Raw genomic sequence first — 22,965 nt, forward strand, 5'->3', positions numbered from 1 at the left:
TGCATATCATCCAAAATGAATGCATTTATTTTGTTTTGTTAAATGTACACCTTATGCCTAATATATACATCACACAATAAAAAAGAACTGTTGTGGAACTCAAAATGTTGACTGGACAGTTATGGACTATGCACATTAAATCATTAGCAACATCAAATATTACACAATACACCAAAGTATATCAGTAGCCGTGTCCTTAAGTCTTTCTGATAGTTTTCCCCTGACCTTTTTATTGCAATAATATAATGAAAACCTGAAATTATGGCTTTTAGTTTTGGTGTACCACCCCCGAGCTTTCAAGTGGCCCCCATCTGGCCACCCCTATGAAAAATTTCTGGAGGCGCCACTGGGCGTCGAGCACCGTCAATGCAACCTTAGAGTTAACTAAGATACCATTATAGTGGAAGATTTTGGTAGCAACTTGTTGGTTCCTTTTTATTTATTTATTTATTTAGACATTGACACCTTTTTTAAACGATATCTCGGTTCTTGGCAGGAGCATATCGATAACCTTTGGGGATACAAAGTATCACGATATATCACTAGATGCGAAATGACAGACTTGCCGGCGTTCGTAAACAGCCATTTTAAAGCAGGAGACTTCTCTAGAAGGCTCTGTTGTAGCGAACCTAAATAACCTTTTATATAAAATACTCCTAAATCGGCAAAATCTTGACTTGAATCTATCTTTAAAACAGTTTTAAAACTTTCACATGTCTAAAGTAGACAGAAAGGAATGTATGGAATAACGGGAGCAATTTTAACAACTTTAACGGTTGATTCACAACACTAAATTAATTGAATGTAGTTTAAAGCTGCTGATACAGAATGGGAACTTGAGTATTTTATTTACTGTTTTGAACTGTTAAGTTGATACTGAAATAGTCGTTTATTTAAACCCGGAGGCTTTTTGTACAATTTTTGTAACTAATGTACGAAACAGTGAAAGCAGCTAATAGCTTGGGAGGTTTGTGGGTGTCATCAATAATCGATTTATAATCTAATCGTTGCCTCTAAATCGTAATCGAATCGTTAGGTGCCCAAAGATTCCCACCTCTAATTCTAACATGAGAGCAAGTTTTGAGGTAACCTGGTCTTTTTTTTTGCCTTGTGTTGTGAGATTTAAAAAAAAAAAATTCTTTCAAAGAATAAACCCAAAGAACCCTTGTGTTTCCGCGATGTTTATTACAGTAATGTAAGTCTTTTATTTTAATCAGAAGAGATTTATTTTCCCTATCTTTTTAAAATATTGCTGTTCATAAAAATCTCCATCAACATGACGGGTTGTCCTTGACATGGGACTAAAATGGAAAAGATACCAGGCATTATTTACCACCATTAACCCAATTTCAACTAGAAAAATTCTTGAGCGTGAAAATCGTCTATCCAAGGTTCCATTCTGCCCTTCAAATGTGAGGGAAAAAGCAAAGACAGGCCAGCGGTATGCATTATTCATCTCGTTTCAATTAGGCCAGCACTGCAGCCTCACATCTTTGCTAATTATTGGCGCAGCCTCGTCAACAGTTCCCCATCCAGCCGCTTCAGAGTCGACATGTCGGAAAGTGTCACAGCCTTTGTTAGCACTCTGCTTCCGACTGGTGCTGCAATCTTTCCCAACATTGCAATCGGATTGGCTTTAGGGCTGCAGCTATCGATTATTTTAGCAGTCAATAATCAAAACTAGTTAATTCATATAATGGATAAGGAACATAAAAAAATTAAAATACCAGAGTTGAGCCTCAAACGGTATTAAAAAATAAAGTAAAGGAGGATCTAAGTAGAACAAAAGAACAATTGGCTGTCTTACAGTTGTGGTCAAAAGTTTACATACACTTGTGAAGAACATAATGTCATGGCTCTCTTGAGTTTCCAGTTATTTCTACAACTCTGATTTTTCTCTGATAGAGTGATTGGAACAGATACTTCTTTGTCACAAAAAACATTCATGAAGTTTGGTTCTTTTATGACTTTATCATGGGTGAACAGAAAAAGGTGATCAAATCTGCTGGGTCAAAAATATACATACAGCAGCGCTAATATTTGGTAACATGTCCCTTGGCCATTTTCACATCAATTAGGCACTTTTGGTAGCCATCCACAACCTTCTGGCAAGCTTCTGGTTGAATCTTTGGACACTCCTCTTGACAGAATTGGTGCAGTTCAGTTAAATTTGATGGCTTTCTGACATAGACTTGTTTCTTCAGCATTGTCCACAAGTTCTCAATGGGGTTTAAGTCAGGACTTTGGGAAGGCCATTCGAGCCATTCCATTACCACTGTTGATGTGTGTTTGGGGTCATTGTCCTGTTGGAACACCCAACTGCGCCCGAGACCCAATCTTCAGGCTGATGACGTTAGGTTTTCTTGAAGAATTTGAAGGTAATCCTCCTTCTTCATTATCCATCACCAGTTCCATTGGCAGCAAAACAGCCCCACAGCATAATACTACCACCACCGTGCTTGACGGTAGGCATGGTGTACTTGGGGTTAAAGGCCTCACCTTTTCACCTCCAAACATATTGCTGGGCATTGTGGCCAAACAGCTCGATTTTTGTTTCGTCTGACCACAGAACTTTCCTCCAGAAGGTCTTATCTTTGTCCATGTGGTCAGCAGCAAACTTCAGTCGAGCCTTAAGATGCCGCTTTTGGAACAAGGGCTTCCTTCTTGCACGGCAGCCTCTCAGTCCATGGAGATGCAAAACACGCTAGACTGTGGACACTGACACCTGTGTTCCAGCAGCTTCTAATTCTTGGCGGATCTGCTTTTTGGTGATTCTCGGTTGAATCTTCACCCTCCTGACCAATTTTCTCTCAGCAGCAGGTGATAGCTTGTGTTTTCTTCCTGATCGTGGCAGTGACAAAACAGTGCCATGCACTTTATACTTACAAACAATTGTTTGCACTGTTGCTCTTGGGACCTGCAGCTGCTTTGAAAAGGCTCCAAGTGACTTTCCTGACTTGTTCAAGTCAATGATTGTTCAAGTCAATAATCACTCACAAGAAATTGCTAATTCGTGTTGCTGTATGTATATTTTTGACCCAGCAGATTTGATCACTTTTTCTGTTAACCCATAATAAAGTCATAAAAGAACCAAACTTCATGAATGTTTTTTGTGACAAAGAAGTATCTGTTCCAATCACTCTATCAGACAAAAATCAGAGTTGTAGAAATAACTGGAAACTCAAGAGAGCCAAGACATTGTGTTCTTCACAAGTGTATGTAAACTTTTCACCACAACTGTACATAGCAAAAGTCCACTAGCTTAAATGCTATAAAATGCTTACTTTTTTTTTATTTTTTTAAGAATGGTTCAAACACATATTCCCACAAAAAACAGCTAAATATACCTATAAACTAAATTACGAATGCAAATGCGAATAAAAAAAAACATAAGCTCAAACAAAAACTTAGCCTATGTTGGTCTTAACGGGGAGCAGGTGAATTCAGCCATGTAAAATGAATTATGTAATATTCACTGTTACTGTTGCTTCTTTGAGATTTTTTAACCTCTTTATCAGTATTTGGTCTAACTAAATATCATTTGTTATCAAACGTGTCTATTTGGGTACAGGCATTTATTTATGTTTCCTTAGGATGGGGGTCAGCAACCCACGGCTTTGGAGCCACATGCGGCTCTTTAGAACTGCCCTGGTGGCTCACTGCAGCTTTTTCTCAAATGTTTGAAAATGGAAAAAGATGGGGGAGGGAAATATATGGTGTCTGTAGGAGGGCAAACATGATTCTAATTCAATAACATTGTTATGAAGTTAAACTCGAGGCGGCATAGTACAACAGAGTACTCACATGGTGCGTCATTCTCTATAGGATGCTTGCAGGGAAAATAAACTATTTTCCGCACTATAAGGTGCACCTAAAAGCCTTACATTTTCTCAAAAGCCGACAGTGCACCTTATAATCCGGTGCGCCTTGTATATGAATCAATATTGAGTCACAAAAGGTCTCGCAGCTCCGGTGCTTGGAACGCCGCTCCATCAAATGGATGCTTAAAGTAACCCCAGTCTCTACTGTTGTGTCTATTCTATGTGCCTTATATATGGACAAAATTTTCTAAACAGGCCATTCAGGTGCGCCTTATAATACGGTGCGCCTTATGGTCCGGAAAATACGGTAAGCATGAAGACTCACCATGTATTAGTAGCCAACTTACCGGTAGTCATTTTGATAATAGGCTAATATAGTTCATATAAATACCTGTGTTGCCTTCATTGCAAGGCTTATATAAGGCGTTTAAATTTTGCGGCTCCAAACATATGTTTTTTTTTTTTTTTTGTCCAATATGGCTCTTCCAACATTTTAGGTTGCCAAGCCCTGCCTTTTTTTGTCCAATATGGCTCTTCCAACATTTTAGGTTGCCAAGCCCTGCCTTAGGACAACGATGTCAAGTTTCAGGATTTTTAATGACATGTTAAATGGATTCGTGCATGCTGTGACCATCGTTCAGTATCAGTATTCAGCATTTTCAACCCTTTCACTGCTAGCCATTTCACGCCAACTACCTCAAATTTACTAGCCGCTTTAGGGCATTTTGATTGATTTAAAACTACAGTTGTCCCGGTCTGATACGTGATCGGAAATCTGGCCGATCGCACCATTTTTCAGAGGATCGGAATCAGCTGAAAAGGATCGGGTTTTTAATTAAAGAAATATATTTTTGTTTCTCTGCTTCATGCGCGTCCAGCCTTCACTCTCCCTACTGCTGCTTTTCTTGCACACCAGTGCACTGCAGTTTGTTGCTTGTTAAAGTTAATGATGAGTGACAGCTGACGAAGCTTTGATGTTGCCAAAGAAGCCTGGGAGCGCTGACTTGAGAGACGCCGCATCTGTCGATCATCGTTGAGCTTGTTAAACTCTAGCGTGTTCTCAGCAGCCTGAGCGGATTTGAGTGGACTCACTCAATAATGCATGTAATAAAGGCAAGTATTTTTCTACGTTATTTTTGGTGGGACATTAACATGTTTATAACTTATCAAAATTATTACATTTGACGCTTATGGAGGGTGCTGCCATTGACGGACATGGACGTCCAACTCTCCCAATCGTTTCTAATGGCATTTACTTTGTTTAATGCCATTGAATGGCATTGTTGTCCATTCTATTGCTACACGTGAGTGGGGCTAAGATCTGTATCTCCACAGAGGAAAGACCCAGGTGTAATTTCTCCCGAAATTGCAGTTTCTAGTTACATTTGAAGTGCTTAAAAATGATTTATTAAAATATATGTATACATTAGGAGTGGGAACCTCTTGGTACCTCACGATACGATACGATTTGTGATACAAAGCTCACGATAACGATGGTCCGACAATATGGCGATACAACGATTATCGATACATTGGTCAGGAAGTCATTCTAAGATATTTCACAAACAACTAATAAACAGAAAAACAAGCTTCTACTGTGAATTGGAATGAGTTTATCACTTGTAGACGTTCAATCCATTTGAAATGGGAGGGTGGCAGCGAATGAACGTTCGTTCGTTCGCTGCCATCCCTCCCACTTCAAACGGATTGAACGTCTATGGCCGGGAGTGGCAGCCAATGCCAGGCAATGAGGTAATTTTGCGTCATTTAAGGTCGTTTTCCTGTTGATTTTCAGTTACTTCCTGTTGATTTTGGGGTATTTTATGGGTCTCTTCCTGTTTATTTTGAGTTACAGAACAGGAAGTGACCTGGAATCACCCAAATGAATAGGCAGTGACTCAAACTCAACAAAAAATGACCTGTATATGCCCTAAAATGAACAGCAAGTGACCTGTAAATGCCATGAAAATCGGACAGAATGACTGTGAATCCTCTGGTTTCGAATGAAAGAACGTTCCCAGTCTAAATGGATTGGGCGTCGAGCACCGTCAATGAAGCCTTAGAGTTAACTGAGGGGCTGTTTACATGGTGACTCACCGAGAATACGAAAAATTTCAAATTTGCATTTGCGTCTCCATTTGAACAATGTCGCAATTCCGCATGAAAACGATGTAGTATTCATGCCAGGCCCTAGGGGGCAGTGCAGATTTACAGGGCGACTGAGAATGATGCACTTTGACCCCATCAAGCTCCCTCAGCCCGGAAAAAAATATGCCCGCCCACTCGAAGCAATGTCATTTTTCTTTTGTTCAAAAAGGTACAAAAATTGAAACACTCAACATATTTAATTTAAAAATATTATTAAAACAGTAAATTAAAGCCAACATTCCGCCATATTTGCTGTTTTTAATGTTTAGTAGCACCACTGCGCACACCAATGTACGTGTACGAGTGCTGACGTTAACAGCGCGGTCTCGCGGCGCAGAAGCCTTTGATATGCATGCTGAGGAAGCCCCCCTCAACCCCCCCCCCTTCCCCCCCGCAATCGGATTCTTCCACTTTGGAGGCAGGATTCAGAATTTTTCATCTTCGCCGACACCATATGCACGCGAGGCGAGTCCGCTACTCAGTCATTGCGTCTTTGTGTCACAGAGTCGTCATATAAACTGCCCCTGAGACACTATTATGATGGAAGATTTTGGTAGCAACTTGTTGGTTCTGTATTTTTTTATTTTTTAACATTGACACCTTTTTAAAACGTTATCTCGATTCTTGGCAGAAGCATATCGATAACCTTTTGGGATACAAAGTATCACGATATATCACCATTTCAATATTTTGTCACACCTCTAGGATACATAAAAGTTTTTTTAATGATACTTTGGGGGGAAAAAGGGAAAACAACATGTCTCTTATGTATCTCTTTCCAATGCTAAAGCTGAATAAATACAAAGACCAATTTTTTTTTCAGTACTGGATTGGAACTCGGTATCAGCAGATTTTCAAAATCAGATGATTCGGACTCGGGTGCAAAAATATGTGATAGGGACATCCCTATTTAAAACCTACATAGTATTATGTTCTATGATAAAATACACTCACTAAATCTATGAAATAAAACGTTTTTCAAGATTGACAATGAAAGTGAATGGATTCAGACCCTCCCACACCCATCCTTGTTGAAAAGTGTATTCGACAAGTACTGTTATTCTTGTCAAAGGCAGATAGGATTCTAATTCAATGTTATTTGCACAAGTCAGAGACAAACCCTATAACTCCATGAGATGTGGCCAATAAAGACAATCTAAAAAGAAAAAGACAAACGACATTATTGATTGTGCAAAACACGACATTGTGTACTGTCTTTCAAGCTGTGTGCCTGTCTTGCGTCCAGTCTGTCTGCGCCTGTGTTAGTCAGGGATCGTGGGTGATTCCCTTGAGGAGTGAGCAAATGGCAACAGTCAAACGGAGTAGAGGTTCATGTGACCCAGAGCCTCGGGAAGTGCACATGGTCTGCATTTCGGAACAATCACGATGTTCAGGAAAACACGAGCCTACGCGCCGGCCACCAGATGACATTTATGTGATGCATTTAGGGGAACGGGACATTTTAATTTCTTGGTTTGTGCGGAGACTCATGATTTAGCACCACTGTAGCATTTTTGACCTGCTTCATGGATAACAACATATTTTTTGGGAGGTGAAATTATAAAATGTCGCTTTCTGGTTTTTCATTTTTCCATGCATAATTACAATCAATTTGTTTTTGTTTTACCATTTATGACTGTCAAAGAAAATAGAATGGCTGTCATAGGTTTATTAAAAAAAACCTGGCCAGTGGCTACCACACACACTCACACATACATATACGCAAGTATCTAAGCAATGTCAGGAATATGAAACGTTATCTGACTCCAGCACAGACAGTTATGTGTGTGCGGCAGACCTATATGTCACACATCCGAGTAAGTGCTGGGCGATATGGGAAAAAAAATCTCGTCAAATTTTATAAAATTATTTTTATTATTACATGATAAAAGTACGCCATGATTTACTGCATGAAAATTTATTATAGTATATATTTATTATTTTCAATTATTTTATGTCATGAGATGGCCGATCCATTTAAGCAGTTCGAATAGATATGTTGCCTATCACCATCAATGGTAGCCAATGATTAAAACTGTTAGTTTTACTTATACGCCATATGTTGGCGTTGTGTGGTGATTTATGACAGCACTAGTTTTCAGGCCTCGTGACCTCTACTGGCCGTTTCGCATCATTCATTTCAAATATATCACCACTGGACAGTTGAGTATATTATAGTATATTTTATAATGTAGTATTAAAAGTGATGATGGTGTCCATACATAATTTGCATGACATTTTTTATCATTTTGGTGAAATATATCATCATAATATCCACTGCTCCACTACTCCAAGTAAGACTATAAATAGTGCATTCAAACTAAATGCCAAAATGCATTATTATAATTGGCATGGTCATACAGTAATTAAAAATAAAAATGAGTAGAAAAGAATGAATGGGAAGAATATGAAATCAGTCTTATTGAACACTTAAATTCCAGATGCCATAACAACAAAGTCAGTTCAGAACATGTGTCTCCTGAATAGAACTCTCAGCATGAGGACATTTAGAAGCCCATAACCAAGTGAGTACAGATAATAACGAAAAAAGTGAACGATGCCGCAGAATAGACAATGAAGAATGCAAAATTGTTGAGCACGTTCGAAAAAAAATCACTGCATACTTTGTTCTATGTAGACTGTGGACAGGCTGGATGTTGCCTTGTCCACGTCTGGTTCACAATTAACTAGGAAGAGTTGAGTGATTCCTGTACTGACCTGGTAGAAGTAAGGGTTAGGCTCCGATTCACCCACGCCATTGAAATCCTCCACGTTTATGAGCTGGAAGTCGAATGTCAACCCAGGGTTGGGTACCTGAAATTCAGGCAACTGCTGGACGTGAGGCAGGTTCCCCAGGTTCTTGTAGCGCCAGTTGTACAAGTTGCACAAACTGTAAGGGCCAAGCGACACAAACTCTGGTAAAAACCGTGAGACAACACTACAAAATGAAGAGGGTCCCCTATTGCGACTGACCTCGCGCGTGCACGTCCCTGGGCGTCCAGATCAATGGTGGGCACGCCAAGGCGCACAAAGCGAGTGAACAGCGACTGCTCCATGTTGGAGTACTTCTGGAAGGCCATGTTCTTGATGACAGGGGGCAGTTGGTGGTGATCGCCAATCATGATCCAACGTTTCAGCCTGCTGTACCCATCCTCTGGGTTCTGCAGGTGCATATATGTACAGTAGAACGATGACATTTTGATGTGGTCTTTAACGGTTTAACACCGAACGAGTCGGTGGCAACACGTTTACGCGTATCATCTTTAAGCCTCGTCACCTAATTACATCACCCAACTGCCACTGGTTAGTCTCATTTGAAAGTGCGGAAGTTGAGGTCCATGCCCATTTTTACTTGAAGTCAACTGACAAACTAAAAATAATGTCATTTGAGATTTATAGTTTTATTGCCCTCATAAATAAATATTAAAATGCTGCATGAACCATGTATTTATCTCCAGATTTCTATCATTTGTTGTCCTTTTTCAAAACCATGAAAAACTACATATCCCAGGAGTCCTTGTGAGGTCACGACGGACGGACGTAATTTGAACATTTTTAATAAATTGCCGAGTGAGGCGCCACCTAAGGAGACAGATGCAAGGAAGCGAGCGACAGCCGGTTGGATTGAGCAAGCGACTTTGAAACTTGCGGAATGAATCAAAAACTAAATTTTGCGCAAGCTAATGCATTATTTTTTCAACTCGAAGAAGAGACTTGACCAGATTCGTCGTTGTTTTCTTCTGATGAGTCAGCGAGTGAGAAATGACAGCAATGCGCTAACGGCGGAAGAGTGGGCTGTGTGACGTAATGTGTGACATAGCCCTGTGTCCTGTTCAAGGAGAAACAGTGGCAAGCCCGAAAAAACTGAACTGAACTATACTTTTTTTCAATGTATTATCTGATTTTTTTTCACTATCAATCTTTCCGATTTGTAAATAGATGTGTGTGTTCGAGAAGCTTGATTGTATGTATATACTTTTGACAATGTGCAATACCTAACCTAACAAAGTGATAATTCCCCAAACCCTGTTATATATATATATATATATATATATTAGGGCTGTCAAACGATTGAAATTTTTAATCGAGTTAATAACAGCTTAAAAATTAATTAATCGTAATTAATCGCAATTAATCGCAATTCAAACCATCTCTAAAATATGCCATATTTTTCTGTAAATTATTGTTGGAATGGAAAGATAAGACACACGACGGATATATACATACAACATACTGTACATAAGTACTGTATTTGTTTATTGTAACAATAAATCCACAAATGGCATTATAAACATTCTTTCTGTTAAAGTGATCCACGGATAGAAAGACTTGTAGTTCTTAAACGATAAATGTTATAGTTACAAGTTCTAGTAATTTTATATTAAAACTAGGGCTGTCAAACGATTAAAATTTTTAATCGAGTTAATTACCGCTTAAAAATTAAGTAATTGTAATTAATCGCAATTAATCGCAATTCAAACCATCTCTAAAATATGCCATATTTTTCTATAAATTATTGTCGGAATGGAAAGATAAGACACACGACGGATATATACATACAACATACTGTACATAAGCACTGTATTTGTTTATCGTGACAATAAATCCACAAATGGCATTATTAACATTCTTTCTGTTAAAGTGATCCACGGATAGAAAGACTTGTAGTTCTTAAACGATAAATGTTATAGTTACAAGTTATACTAATTTTATATTAAAACCCCTCTTCATGTTTTCGTTTTAATAAAATTTGTAAAATTTTCAATCAAAAGTAGAGTTAATATAATAATAACAAGAATAAAAATAACAAGAATAAAAATAGAGTGACCAAAGTCTAAGTTTTACGTGTATTTTGCATAGCTATTTTGATATGGAATGCCAGTTCATTTTGCATTGTTGTTTAACTGTGTGTCAGAATAGGGCCTCATTACTATAGACTGAAGTGCTTTTCTTTTTGTGAACATTATTTTTTTTTGGCGAGAAAGGAATATTATTTTTGTTGTGCTTTCACTAAACGATACTTATGTTTGTTGTGAAGGAGTTGCTGAAGCTTATGCCAATAAACAGCGCGGTCCAAAGAATGCCTGTGTCCACTCGCCTTTACTGTATAACATATATCTGTACACATCTTACCCAAAATACAACAAGAGACACATAATTGCCACTAAAAGAAAGAAAACTTACCGAAATATGTGTGGAGCACAAATAGCAATTTGCATTACATTGTGAATACAGCATAAACGTCTCACAACTACTAATTCTCCCACGTTTAGAAGAAATAACATGAGTATGGAACGGCGCTGCCCCCAAGCGGCCGGTGGCATTCTCTTCACTCTTAATGTCCAGAAACGGCCTCATTGTAATCTGTTTGAGGCAATATGCGAGCGGGTCATTCAGTGTATGCGTTAATTGCGTCAAATATTTTAACGTGATTAATTTAAAAAATTAATTAACGCACGTTAACGCGATAATTTTGACAGCCCTAATATATATATAATACATTATATATATATATATATATATATATATTCACTACTTCTGCTGCATATAACCTGTTTTGACCTTAGTATGTAGAAAGAACAAAAATGTAGATGATCACCCCTGCTGTTTCTGTTGAATTCTCATCTCATTTTTTTCTGTTGAATGTTTATCCCAAAAAATTGAATAAATATTATCAAGCTTCAAAAGGTTTCGTTGAGCATGTTTGGTTGTCAAAGGGAAATCAATATTACAAATTTTGACTAAATATTTGGGATTTGATTTTGTCTTTTTGGGTCCAAAATTTTGATTATAATTGGTCAGTGAAGAAAACAACAGTTCGGACATGAAGTTTATGGTGTCCTGAAAAAAGGGACCCAACCAGGCCATCGTGAACATTTTTTTCTTTGAAATATAAAGGCAAACATCAAGAGCATGCAAATTCGGACAAAATAGGACCAGGTGTTAAAGGGTTGAGGAGCAACACAAACACAACAATATGGCAATAACATACGAAATGAGATATAGTCTGCTATTTTGTGACATTAATAGAGTGGAGAGTAGAATGTACTTTATAAAGTGTGGTTTAACTGAAGCATGACCTCAGTCAAACATGACATTGTCTGTTATAAATTGTACAGGATTTATAGCCATTGGGAAAAATGACTTTTCCTTCCCCTGAAATACACCTGGCAGTTAAGTATGAGTCAGTCACTCATTCAGAACGAAAAAACAAGCCACATCTAAAGAGACAAGGAGCTCTGGTGTGGTTGTTGCGCGGGCTGATGTGCTTAATGATCTCATCTGTAAACAGACATTAGCGCTATCGCGGACAATTAGGCGCAACTACCAAAGACAAGCGTCATTACTCTGCCTGGCACCCATCATTCAGGCCATAATGAACCCAGAGAGTCAGGTGGTGGGAGGCTTGATGATGGGAATTGTACTGCTGGGCTTAAATTTGAGGGGCGGTTAGTGGATCAGTCCATAAAGACATCACATGGAAGAAGGGTTTAAGGCACACTCACGTTGGAGATTTACAGTATGTAATATTTCTAGTGCTTTGTATTTGTTCCACTGCCGGGGTGGCTGTTATCGAAAATAGCGAAGCAATCACATTAACACATGCTTTACCTTTGCTCGACCGTTTTTTTTTTTTAAACTACGGATTATTTCAGGTTATTATACCTTTCATTTCTATTGTACAAGGCGACAGTTATTACTGAACCAGGCAAGAGAACAACTTATTGCATTCATGATGACTTGGACCATAGACCTCATAATGTATTGACGGGACACGGGGTGCGGGGCCGATAAATAGGGGGCATGCATTGTTGGCGAGGCCGTCAAAGCTGACCGTGTGAAATGACATAGAGCTTTTTTTTTTTGTTGAAAATTATTGTGAACAAATGCTTAAATCCCTGAATTCTTTATAAATATGGACCTAAAACAGTCTCGATTCTTGGTTAAAAGCAACATCAACAAAAAACGTGAAGTTAGCATTTATTTTACGTGAATATGTCGAAGTACAATGCTTGTCTGTTAGTGAATGTAACTAGTGGCCGCCTTATGTAAACAGAGCTTTTCCGGTGAAAATTCTTGTGAATAAATGCTTATATCCCCGAATTCTTTATAGATATGGACGTAAAACAGTCTTGATTCTTGGTTAAAAGCAAAAACACTGTGCAGTTAGCATTTATTTTACGTAAATATTGCGAACTATGATGCCAATGAAGTAGCGGCTAATTTCTCACATTGATTTTTTTCACAACGTTTCAAAATGCATGCATGGTACGAAAAGTATAAAAATGACCTTGAACCCTCGAACAAATCACTCCTGAGACAATCCTTCCTGTTTGTATACGGTACAGCTTTCGTACTTTTTCAACAGAAATCCGGCGTTAGATTGCTGCGTGCGTGTTTGTGAATAGCTCCTCTTGATGTGGGCGCCCCCCTACTTGAATGCGAGGCGCAGTGCATGACCGATCTGACCCGTCAGTACCATTATGAAGTCTATGCTTGGACCACCTTTTGTATGGAGAATTATAATTAATTACCGGATAGGAAACTTTCTCCTCCTCCATAAAATTACCATATTTTGGACTACTATAAGGCGCAGCTCACTATAAGCAAGCACACCTCCCAAATTTGATATGAAAACGAAATTTGTTCATCAATAAGCCGCACTGGACTATAGACCCTACTCACATGATGTCACAACCACGCCTCCGCGCCATATTGTCCGTCAACTCGTCGTGTTGACGCATTACCGCTACGTAAATTCCTCCTATTATGGCATGTTTTTCTGCTCGTTAACATTAATAATCAAAATGGTGAAGGCGTGTGTGGCGGTTGGTTGCAATAATAGAGAAGATAGACGGAGAGACTTGAAGTTCTACCGTATTCCGAGAGACCCGGAGAGGAGAGCGAGATGGACTGTTGCAATTCGATTAGAAAACTGGGCTCCAAACGATTACCACAGATTATGTAATAGTCATTTTATATCTGGTAAAATGCATTTAATATATATTTAGAGGGTTTTGGGCTGACAACCACAATTAAGATCATTGCGAGGCTAATCGCCGACAACATACAGTTTCAAATTCAAGATGCTTATTTCTTCGAGCATCATTACATTTTGAATGATATTTAACTGGTACCAAGTGAAAGAAGCTTGCCTCGTATACGGATCATCAGTTAAACAGGCGTGTCCAAACCTTTTGCAAAGGGAGCCAGATTTGGCGTGGTAAAAATGCGGGGGGCTACCTTGGCTGATTTACATAGAACAATATATTTAAACAAATTTTAGCAAGCCCTTCTGTGTGTCACATTTGCTTTATTATTTTTTTAATTCATAATTTCAACAGTCTCGTCTTTGTGGCGTTCTCTTTCGACACTCAGGCTCTTGCGAAATACTGCTGCGGTGACATTTCAATTTCTCGCTGCGTATATTCCCTGTAATGTTGTCGTACATGTCAGCGTGTCTTGTTTGGTAATATCATTATCGCGTCACATCGAACTCTTTGAAAACAGCAACTGTCTCTTTGCAAATGAGGCAGACACAGTTGTTGCGTGTTTTATTGAAGAAATAGTCCAATATCCACCTATCCTTAAAGCGTCGGCCATCGCAGTCAACTTTTGTTTTATATTGATTGTCTCCATTTTTGAAAATTGGAAGTAAAGGGTCACACGGGGTAATGTTGCTTAGAGTGCTGCTCTTAAAGTTTTTCAAACTTTCGTGAGAATAGGCTGATTTTGTGTGGACAAGATAGTTGTAGATATCAGGGTAGCAGATGTCAGGAAGAGAGGGCGAAGACAGCAGGTCGAAAAATATCGATTTAGGCATCAAATATGGATCTGGCGAATGGATAGACTGAAGCTTTTCCACATAACGCCTTTTATGCAATGCATCCAATGAGTTTACAGCGTCTGAAAGCACCGGGGCTTCCATGAATTGCACTATAAATTGCAGGACAAATTGAAACCATTCAGAATACGGATAAACAATGACGGACAATATGGCGGCCGGATACAGCGACACGTCCTTCTGTGACGTTGGTGAGTAGGGTCTATAAGCCGCAGCTGTCCTCACTGCATTATGGAATATTTACACCAAAATATATTAACCGATAACACTGTATTTGTGTATTTGGCAGCAGCATCATAAGACTGTCATAAGACCAAATGAACCACAATGCTTTCCAGCCAATTGGATTATTGCTTCAAGGAGCTTAATTTGGCCATCACTGCTCCCTTGGATGAGACATTCAACCTCTGCTGCCACCTGCTGTCAACACTGTTGTTGTCCAACATGCTTCCTAGCATGCATTGCAGCGCTACATATGTAAGTAACGATCAAAATTCTTGTTCTGTGCTAATTTTTTCTTCAGTTACTGTTGTATTTGTTTCATTAATTGCTAGATATGAAATGGAATATTTGGGAACACTTTACGTGACAGTGGAGCCCTAAGGCCGTCATAATTATGACATGACACTGCCATGAGCATTAATGAATGCTTATGACTGACATCATTTTGTGTCATCTGGCAAATTATCTCAGTTTTGAATAAATGTAAAAGATGCGAGCTGGACATAAATGGAGTAAATGACGTAATTTGTCGGATGACACTTCATGACATCTGTCATAAGCATTCATTAAGGCCCATGTTAATGTCACGCCATAATTATTACGGTCTTATGGCAGAGTTATGACGGCGCTGGCAAATAAAGTGTTGCCTATTAACCCAAATAAATCAACAAATAAGCCACGCTGGACTATATGCCGCAAGATTCAAAATGAGGGAAAAAAGTAGCATCTTACAGTCCAAAAATTACAGTAAGTAAATACAAACAGTCATATCAAGAACACTAATGTGTGTTCTAGATCGTTAAAGAGACGAGTACCTGTAAGAGCAGGGGGATGAAGGTCTCGATCTCCAGAATCTGTGCAGCTTCCTCCATTAGGATGTTGTCATACTAATGAGGGCAAATAGCGACATTAATAAGCAGTTATGACTTATTGAAAATAACTATAAGAGAGGGTGGGTTGCCTTACCTTGAATCCCAGTTCCACCAGGTCATGTCTTTTGAGGGCGGCGTGTGTGCAGGTCATGGCGATGATTTTGGCTTCCTTCACCAGTAAGTACTTGGTGCGGTCGAGTCCACTCCTGAGCAGCTCGAAGGCTCTGAACTCCTATCAGACCCGAAGGACACAAGAAAAAAAATGGCCGCCAAGGACATAAATAAGTTTTGTTCGGATAAAGACCAACGATCCAACACAACTTTTCATAAGGTGGGGTTAACAAAATGATTGATCATGGAGAAGGACGACAGACAAGATGATTTACTGAACAAGATGATGGATGACACTGATATCTACTTCGTGCTAACACTACAAAAAAGAAAGAGGCTCTCTAACATTAAGACCTCAGTACTCAAGAAGGGTGGGTAGTTCCACATTAAAAAGTTTTGTTTTAAAAAAATGTTGAATACAACGTTTTTGCTGACATTAGTCGAATTTTTCTTTTATCCCAGACAAGAGTTAGAGGTGGTTTGATTACCTGACATGTTTCGGCGAACACTTCCGCCTTCATCATTGTCTGGGATAAAATAAAAATTCGACTAATCTATAAGTGTAGACAAAATGTACTCAATACAACAATTTTTGCTGACACTTTTACCACTTAGCTTATAGTTTCTGGTTTATCATAATTTGCATCACTCATTAATTCAGTTGTTACAAAAAATGAATTGACAAGGAATAAACTAAAGACATTCTGATGCAGTTTCAGTACAAAACTTGTTCCTAATTTATTTCATTGGGTGAAACCATTTTTTTCTATTTCTTTTTTCAGATTTTTTTTTTCTTAATCATCTTTTAAACTGTAACTGTAACCTTGGCTCAACAAGCATCAAACTGTTTAAAACTAGGGATGTCCCGATCCAGGTTTTTGCATTTCCGATCCGATACCGATATTGTTTTGCACTTCCGATCCGATACCAATACTGGCCGATACGGATACTGGCCTATCTGAGCATGTATTAAAGTTATTTAGCCTCCTTACTTAGTTGTCAGACTCATTTTGAAAAGGGTTTTTGTACTCTTGATAACTACAAGCCAGCTGAATTAAGTGAGTTTGAATAACACACAACGGTTGGTAACAAGAAACTGACCTGTTTATTCAGTGACAAACACAAAACATTATATATAACAAACAGAAATGGCATAGTCAGTCAGTAAAATGTGCAAATAATATTGTAAACTGTCTTAAAAAAGCAAAACACACCAACAACCTCAGTGGAAAATCCCACAAACCCCCAAGCTATTAGATGCTTTTAATGTTTGTGCATTAGTTACAATAGTTATATAAAAAGCCTCTCAGGTTTAAATAAACGACTAGTTCAGTATCAAGTTAACATTTTAAAACAGTAAATAAAATAATCAAGTCCCCATTCTGTATCAGCAGCTTTAAACTACATTCAATTCATTTAATTTTGCGAATCAACTGTTGAATTTGTTAAAATTGCTCCTGTTATTCCATAATTTCCTTTCTGTCTACTTCCGACATGTGAAAGTTTTAAAACTGTTTTGAAGATAGATTCAAGTCAAGATTTTGCCGATTTAGGAGTATTTTAGATAAAAAGTTAATTAGGTTCGCTTGGAAGGTTCACAAGAGCCTACTAGGTAAGTCTCCTGCTTTAAGATGGCGCCTGTTTACTAACGCATCATGTTTTCAATACTTCAATGTTGCTAACGCAGTCGAGTCTGTCGTTTTGCATCTAGTTCTATATACATATGATATCTATTATCTCCAGTAAAACGACGTTGACATAGTTTGTAGCAGCTGACAGCAGCAGTCAGGTATTCTTGTGTTTTTTATCCAGCGGCATGAGTTGAGCTAAAGCCGTGAGTTGAGCATTGGCATTACTCGGGTCTACGACAACCATGATGTTTACTCTCGGGACGCAATGCGGTCCGTTTCTCATTGCGTCCCGAAGAACGCGCTGTGTATTAGTTCCGCTTTACTTGACATATTTCAATAATCGGAATTTGGATGTTTGTGAATCGTTCTCGAATCTTCCACGGCCGAATCGCTCAAGGATGTAATGACGGCTGGGCATGTTGTACTGTGGTTCTAAGTGTTGGATGCTGCGTCTTTACTAACGAGAGATAATGGCTCGTCATCCAGAATGAATTCTTCTGCAATGACTCTTGTTATTTCCTGGGCTTTGGGACTGTCGAGTGCCAGTTTGTCACGCATAGCAAAAGTTTCTGCCAGTGTTAGTTGTGTAGGACCTTTCTTTTTGTCTTCGATTTTCTTAACATACTTCTTACATTGTTTGTGGTGGTATTTCGCTAAATGCTTGATTAGGTTGGTTGTATTAAAACTTCTTACAGCTTTACCACCACGCTTGACTTTATTGTGACATATGTTGCACTCTGCCTCTTCGTCTCTGTCGTCCTTTAAGGTGAAATGATCCCACACAGCTGACATTTTTACCGATAAAGTCTCTCGGTAAATTGGGAGAGGGTAATGTAGTTTGTTGAAGGTGTGCCGTAAAATGCAGACCTGATCTTAGGGAAACCGAAGCAAAAACTGGAATGGATTATGTAAATCGGTGCGCTGGAAGACCCGGACCGGACTTAAAAAAAAAAAACTGGATCGGAAGTCTGGTTCGGAATTTTTCCGTGACGGCCGATCCGATACCGATGCGCGTTTTTTTGCCCATATCGGTGTCCGGTAATCCAAATATCGGATCGAACATCGGGACATCGCTATTCAAAACTGTTGTCAAAAGTCAGAAAATTAGAAGGAAATACAGCAAAAGTTACATTGAGCGGACAGTATATAGAATGGAGTGAAATGCCCAAACCACAAATATTACACCATTTATTTTTACAGTTGAAATTAGGAAAGTTAAAAACTAAGCTTTAAATTGGCAACGTTGTGACCTTGGAGATGATTATTCTGATTTTCATTATTTCACAGTACGAAACTGGACCCCAAATTTTCCACTGTGAAAAAGGTTAAAACAATCCCTTTGCCTTAAAGTCTCAGTACCAGCTACTCATTCTATGATGAAGTGCAACAGAGGGAGTGTTTATCGCTGATTAACCCCACTGACATGATACGATCGCGATGCTTGCCCGAGATAAGGTGTGAGTGTGTGGTTATCGCCAGACAAATCAGATTATCCGGGCATGGGAAGATGTAATATAACCTGAAAGGGGGGATGTGGGGTTGTGCATAGAAATATTGTCTTGGATAGTAGAATATCTGGAGGAGGGTGGAATACTACACAACCATTGAGTTATACATATTTGATGTGTCACTATTTTAGTCTACATTTCGAACCAATCACAACCTCCAGTATTTATGATGTGTACTTTTAACCCTTGCGGCTCCGGGCCAGATAGAAGGTGAAATCAAGTCATGATGCTGTGGTAGCGTGGTCTATGACAAGGATGGGAAACAACAGTCTTTGAGACAAGCAGCCTCCAAGGCACTTTTTCTCTGAAAGTGTGCACCGACAGTAAGCGAGTATGTGCACGTGCGTGCTGGTGCAGCAAAAACTCTGTGAGCCTCTTCTGCTTACAACTCAACTTGGCTACTACAGAACTCCACAAACTTGTCTCAGTTGAGATGTCTCACTTATACATACAATTGTATCATATTTTGCATGTTCTTGTAGTTGTGAGACGTTTGGTGAATTTATTGTTTATAAGAGCTAGCTTGAACTACGCTAAGCAATGAGCACTTTCTGTACAGTGACATTTGGACATGGAAGACAAATACGCAAATTCAGCATAGATGCCTCCCTCTCGTGAGTGGGCAAACTGCTGCAGCTTGGGCGACGCCAAAGGAGGATAGGAGGAGGGGAGGAGGGGGAGAGGTGATTGGGTCGGATAAATCAAGGTCACCAGGCATGTTGGGATATTACCTCCAGTCAATAACACCTTTATTGCTTTTTCGCAGGGTCTCCTTGCTGTTCCCATAAATCTGATATGTTATTGGTATCTCTATAAGAATACTCGATGTGCTAAGAAGAAATGATAAGAGAGAAAAATAGGGGAAACAACAGCACTTTAAGAAGTAACTCAGGATGTTGAGGCAGAATGTCTTTACTGCTATTAGCCATAGGGGATTTTGCACATATTATAAACATCAAAGAGTGATTTTTCTTGTTACAGTAGTTTTGAAAGGATTACAACAGCATAAGCTGCCTCAAATAGTAATTCAATTCAGTAATTTAAACCCCAACATTACAGTATATTATCATTTCAATGTGGCCTAGCCATCCCGTCATCAGCAGGTGAGTAATTTCACACTTTAACCTCTATTGGCCAGTGGAAATATGAAATATACAGAGGCGTCACGTCCCATTAGGCAAACCAGGCAATTGCCTAGGGCCCCCAGCCAGCAAGGGCCCCCAGAGGGCCAACAGATTTAGCACACGCAGCTTTACTGCACTGTCGCAGCAACAAGTGTAGGGAGTATTTCAATACCATGGAATTATTTGGCAGATTATCTAATGATTCTGATATCATTCCCAATCAAAACTAACCATGTCACGTAGATTATACATGTTTAAGAAAGCCCAATCAGCTATTAATACCACATGATTGTTCAACGAGTGACTCACCAAGTACTCTCTGGAAAGTCCTTGCCGAGTTGTTTTACGTTGATTTTCACAGGCCACCTCATTATTCATGTGACTACTTAAAGAAATGGTGATTTTTTCCAAAAATAAGAAAAAATTCTACTAATGGGTCTATTGTAGTCCTCGTCAAATACTCTCTAAGAAAAATATAACATATATGCATCTAAAATAATCCTAAACGATTTTATTAGCAATTTTATTACTCCTTTTAGCAAGGTTCCTTGGGTATGCGTATGTTCCCATAACAACCAGTCCTGTTATCGTCCTACTACACAAGCGCTGCGTATTCTGGGAGCGAGCATAGCCGTAAGGTGTGCATTTCGAGCAGAGGACGGCCACCTGTTAAAATGTGTGCGTCCATGAACGAATGTATGTACATCCATATGAGTCAGTGTAAAGTGCTTAGTTTTCGCCACTTTTATGGCCAAAATGACCGCCCGTCCACACAGCGCATACTCGCACCCCCCCACTTTTGTGTTAATTATACTGCGCGAGTATGTACAGTATGTGTGTCACAAAACTCAGAGTGAGAGTGGGCGGGGATCTGGCCTTTTTTTGATTGGCAAAATGAAGAGAAGTTATCCTTCTGGAAGCGAAAAAAAAAGCAGAAGAGGAGAAAAGGAAGCAAGACAGTGGTGAGTGTACTATGTTACTGTAGTTTTATGTCCTAATCTAGTAGAAGCACTGCAGACTAGTTAGTAGTAGGCATGTGCCGGTTACCGGTTTCACAGTTTACTGTGGTGTGAAAACGTCGCGGTTTCAAAACCACTAAAATTTTCCGTCAGACCGCAGTACGGTATTCGCTGTTTTTCACGTGTCAAAAATGCAGCCAGAAGTGGCTTGGCGCGGCAGCGCTCACCCCCTCCCGTTTGTTGCTGTGTGTGAAAGTGACGCTATCGGCTAGCAGCCAGTGAACCCAAAAACAAATACTCCAAACATAAGGCGTACTTTTTTTCAATGTATTGAGCTCTCAAATCGTGGTAAGTGGAATATACAAAATGAATACATTTAAAACGTTGAACAATTGTATTTTTCCATGTGTGAGTAGCTTCAACATATTAGCACCATGAAAAACTTCGCCAAAAACAAAACACACATTTTCCTTTCAAATACAATATACAAACTAACTAAAATCTTACAAAGACGAATGTTAGCCTAGGCTTAGCTGGGAGAGCAACTTTGTCGAGTGTTACAGCCACAGAGTGAGAAAACAACCTTGATTCGCTTGAATGAAGGGGAAAAGGGGAGAGCATCAAAGATCGCTAATTGCGAAAGATACTCTTGCCCTAAGCACAAATCCACGTTCGCTGGATCAAGGAGAGGTCTCGCTCCCAAAGTTTTTTTGTTTGTTTGTTTGTTTGTTTGTTTGTTTAGATGAAAAATTTCCACAACAATATCTATACTTTAAACTAACTTATACATTTTTAACTAACTTATTAACTTATGAATCCTTTATGTTTTTTAACACATAGGCATGACATCATGTAGACTAGAGCTGACACAGTGGCTGAAAATGGCGAAACTTCACTTTAGCTTTTCCACTCTCAAAAAAAAGTCATGCAGTAAAAATTTTTTAAAAATTTTATTCAGAATTGTTTTTACTTTTTTATAGAAATTATTTTGTTCTTGCTCTAATCTTGAGCAACTTGAGCTGTGGCTGTGGGTATGGTCTATAAGTTATATTTATTTTAATTTTATTTAAAATATTTTGTTTTTTTTAATTGATAATTTATTTTAACAATATATTCATGTTCCATTTTGCAAGTATGTTCTGAAAAATAAAAAAACAATCCTGTTCAATGGAAAAAAAAATATTTTTTTAACCCATATATCTCAAAAATACACATTTTGGAGCTATAATTGCAATACCGTGATACCGTGAAACCGCGGTATTTTTGCCCACGGTTATCGTACCGTCAAAATCTCATACCAGCACATGCCTAGTTAGTAGTAGTAGTAGTGTTTTTATGTCCTAAACCAATTAACTGCCTTGACTTGTTGGGGGGGGGGGGGGGGGGGGGGCACTTTGCATGTCCTAACAAGCGCTCTATGAGAGCGATGCTTTATTAGACTTTTATTAAATATGCTATTGCTCCAAGTCCAACTGTCCCCCTTACTTGCACACGCTCGAAGGACCCCAGGTTGCTTGTTGCCTGGGGCCCCCGCACCTGGGGCCCCCGGGGACCCTTGCTATGCCTCTGGACAGATATTGTAGTTGTTCAGGACACATTAACACATTGGAAGTATTATTTTAAGTCTAATTTACAGCTTGCGTAAATGCACTAAATAACGCATATTGCGAGTAAAATAATTTTAAAATACATCCACAAATAGTTATAATGATATTGAGGTGATT

General features: G+C 38.9%; 1 protein-coding gene across 2 annotated transcripts in view; it reads right to left on the reverse strand.

Annotated features, from left to right (window-relative positions):
- The window catches only part of aqr (aquarius intron-binding spliceosomal factor), a 145,165-nt gene that overhangs the window by 36,843 nt on the left and 85,357 nt on the right, over positions 1–22,965 (reverse strand). For both annotated transcript variants that reach the window (XM_057859735.1, XM_057859734.1), the window contains exons 28-31: positions 16,003–16,140; positions 15,852–15,923; positions 8,943–9,130; positions 8,688–8,859 (exon numbers count right to left, since the gene is read on the reverse strand). In XM_057859735.1, coding sequence (XP_057715718.1) covers positions 8,688–8,859; positions 8,943–9,130; positions 15,852–15,923; positions 16,003–16,140 — 570 coding nt within the window. The remainder of the gene's footprint in view (positions 1–8,687; positions 8,860–8,942; positions 9,131–15,851; positions 15,924–16,002; positions 16,141–22,965) is intronic.

The sequence above is a fragment of the Corythoichthys intestinalis genome, chromosome 15 (genome assembly GCF_030265065.1).
Source record: "Corythoichthys intestinalis isolate RoL2023-P3 chromosome 15, ASM3026506v1, whole genome shotgun sequence".
In the NCBI taxonomy this organism is placed as follows: Eukaryota; Metazoa; Chordata; class Actinopteri; order Syngnathiformes; family Syngnathidae; genus Corythoichthys; species Corythoichthys intestinalis.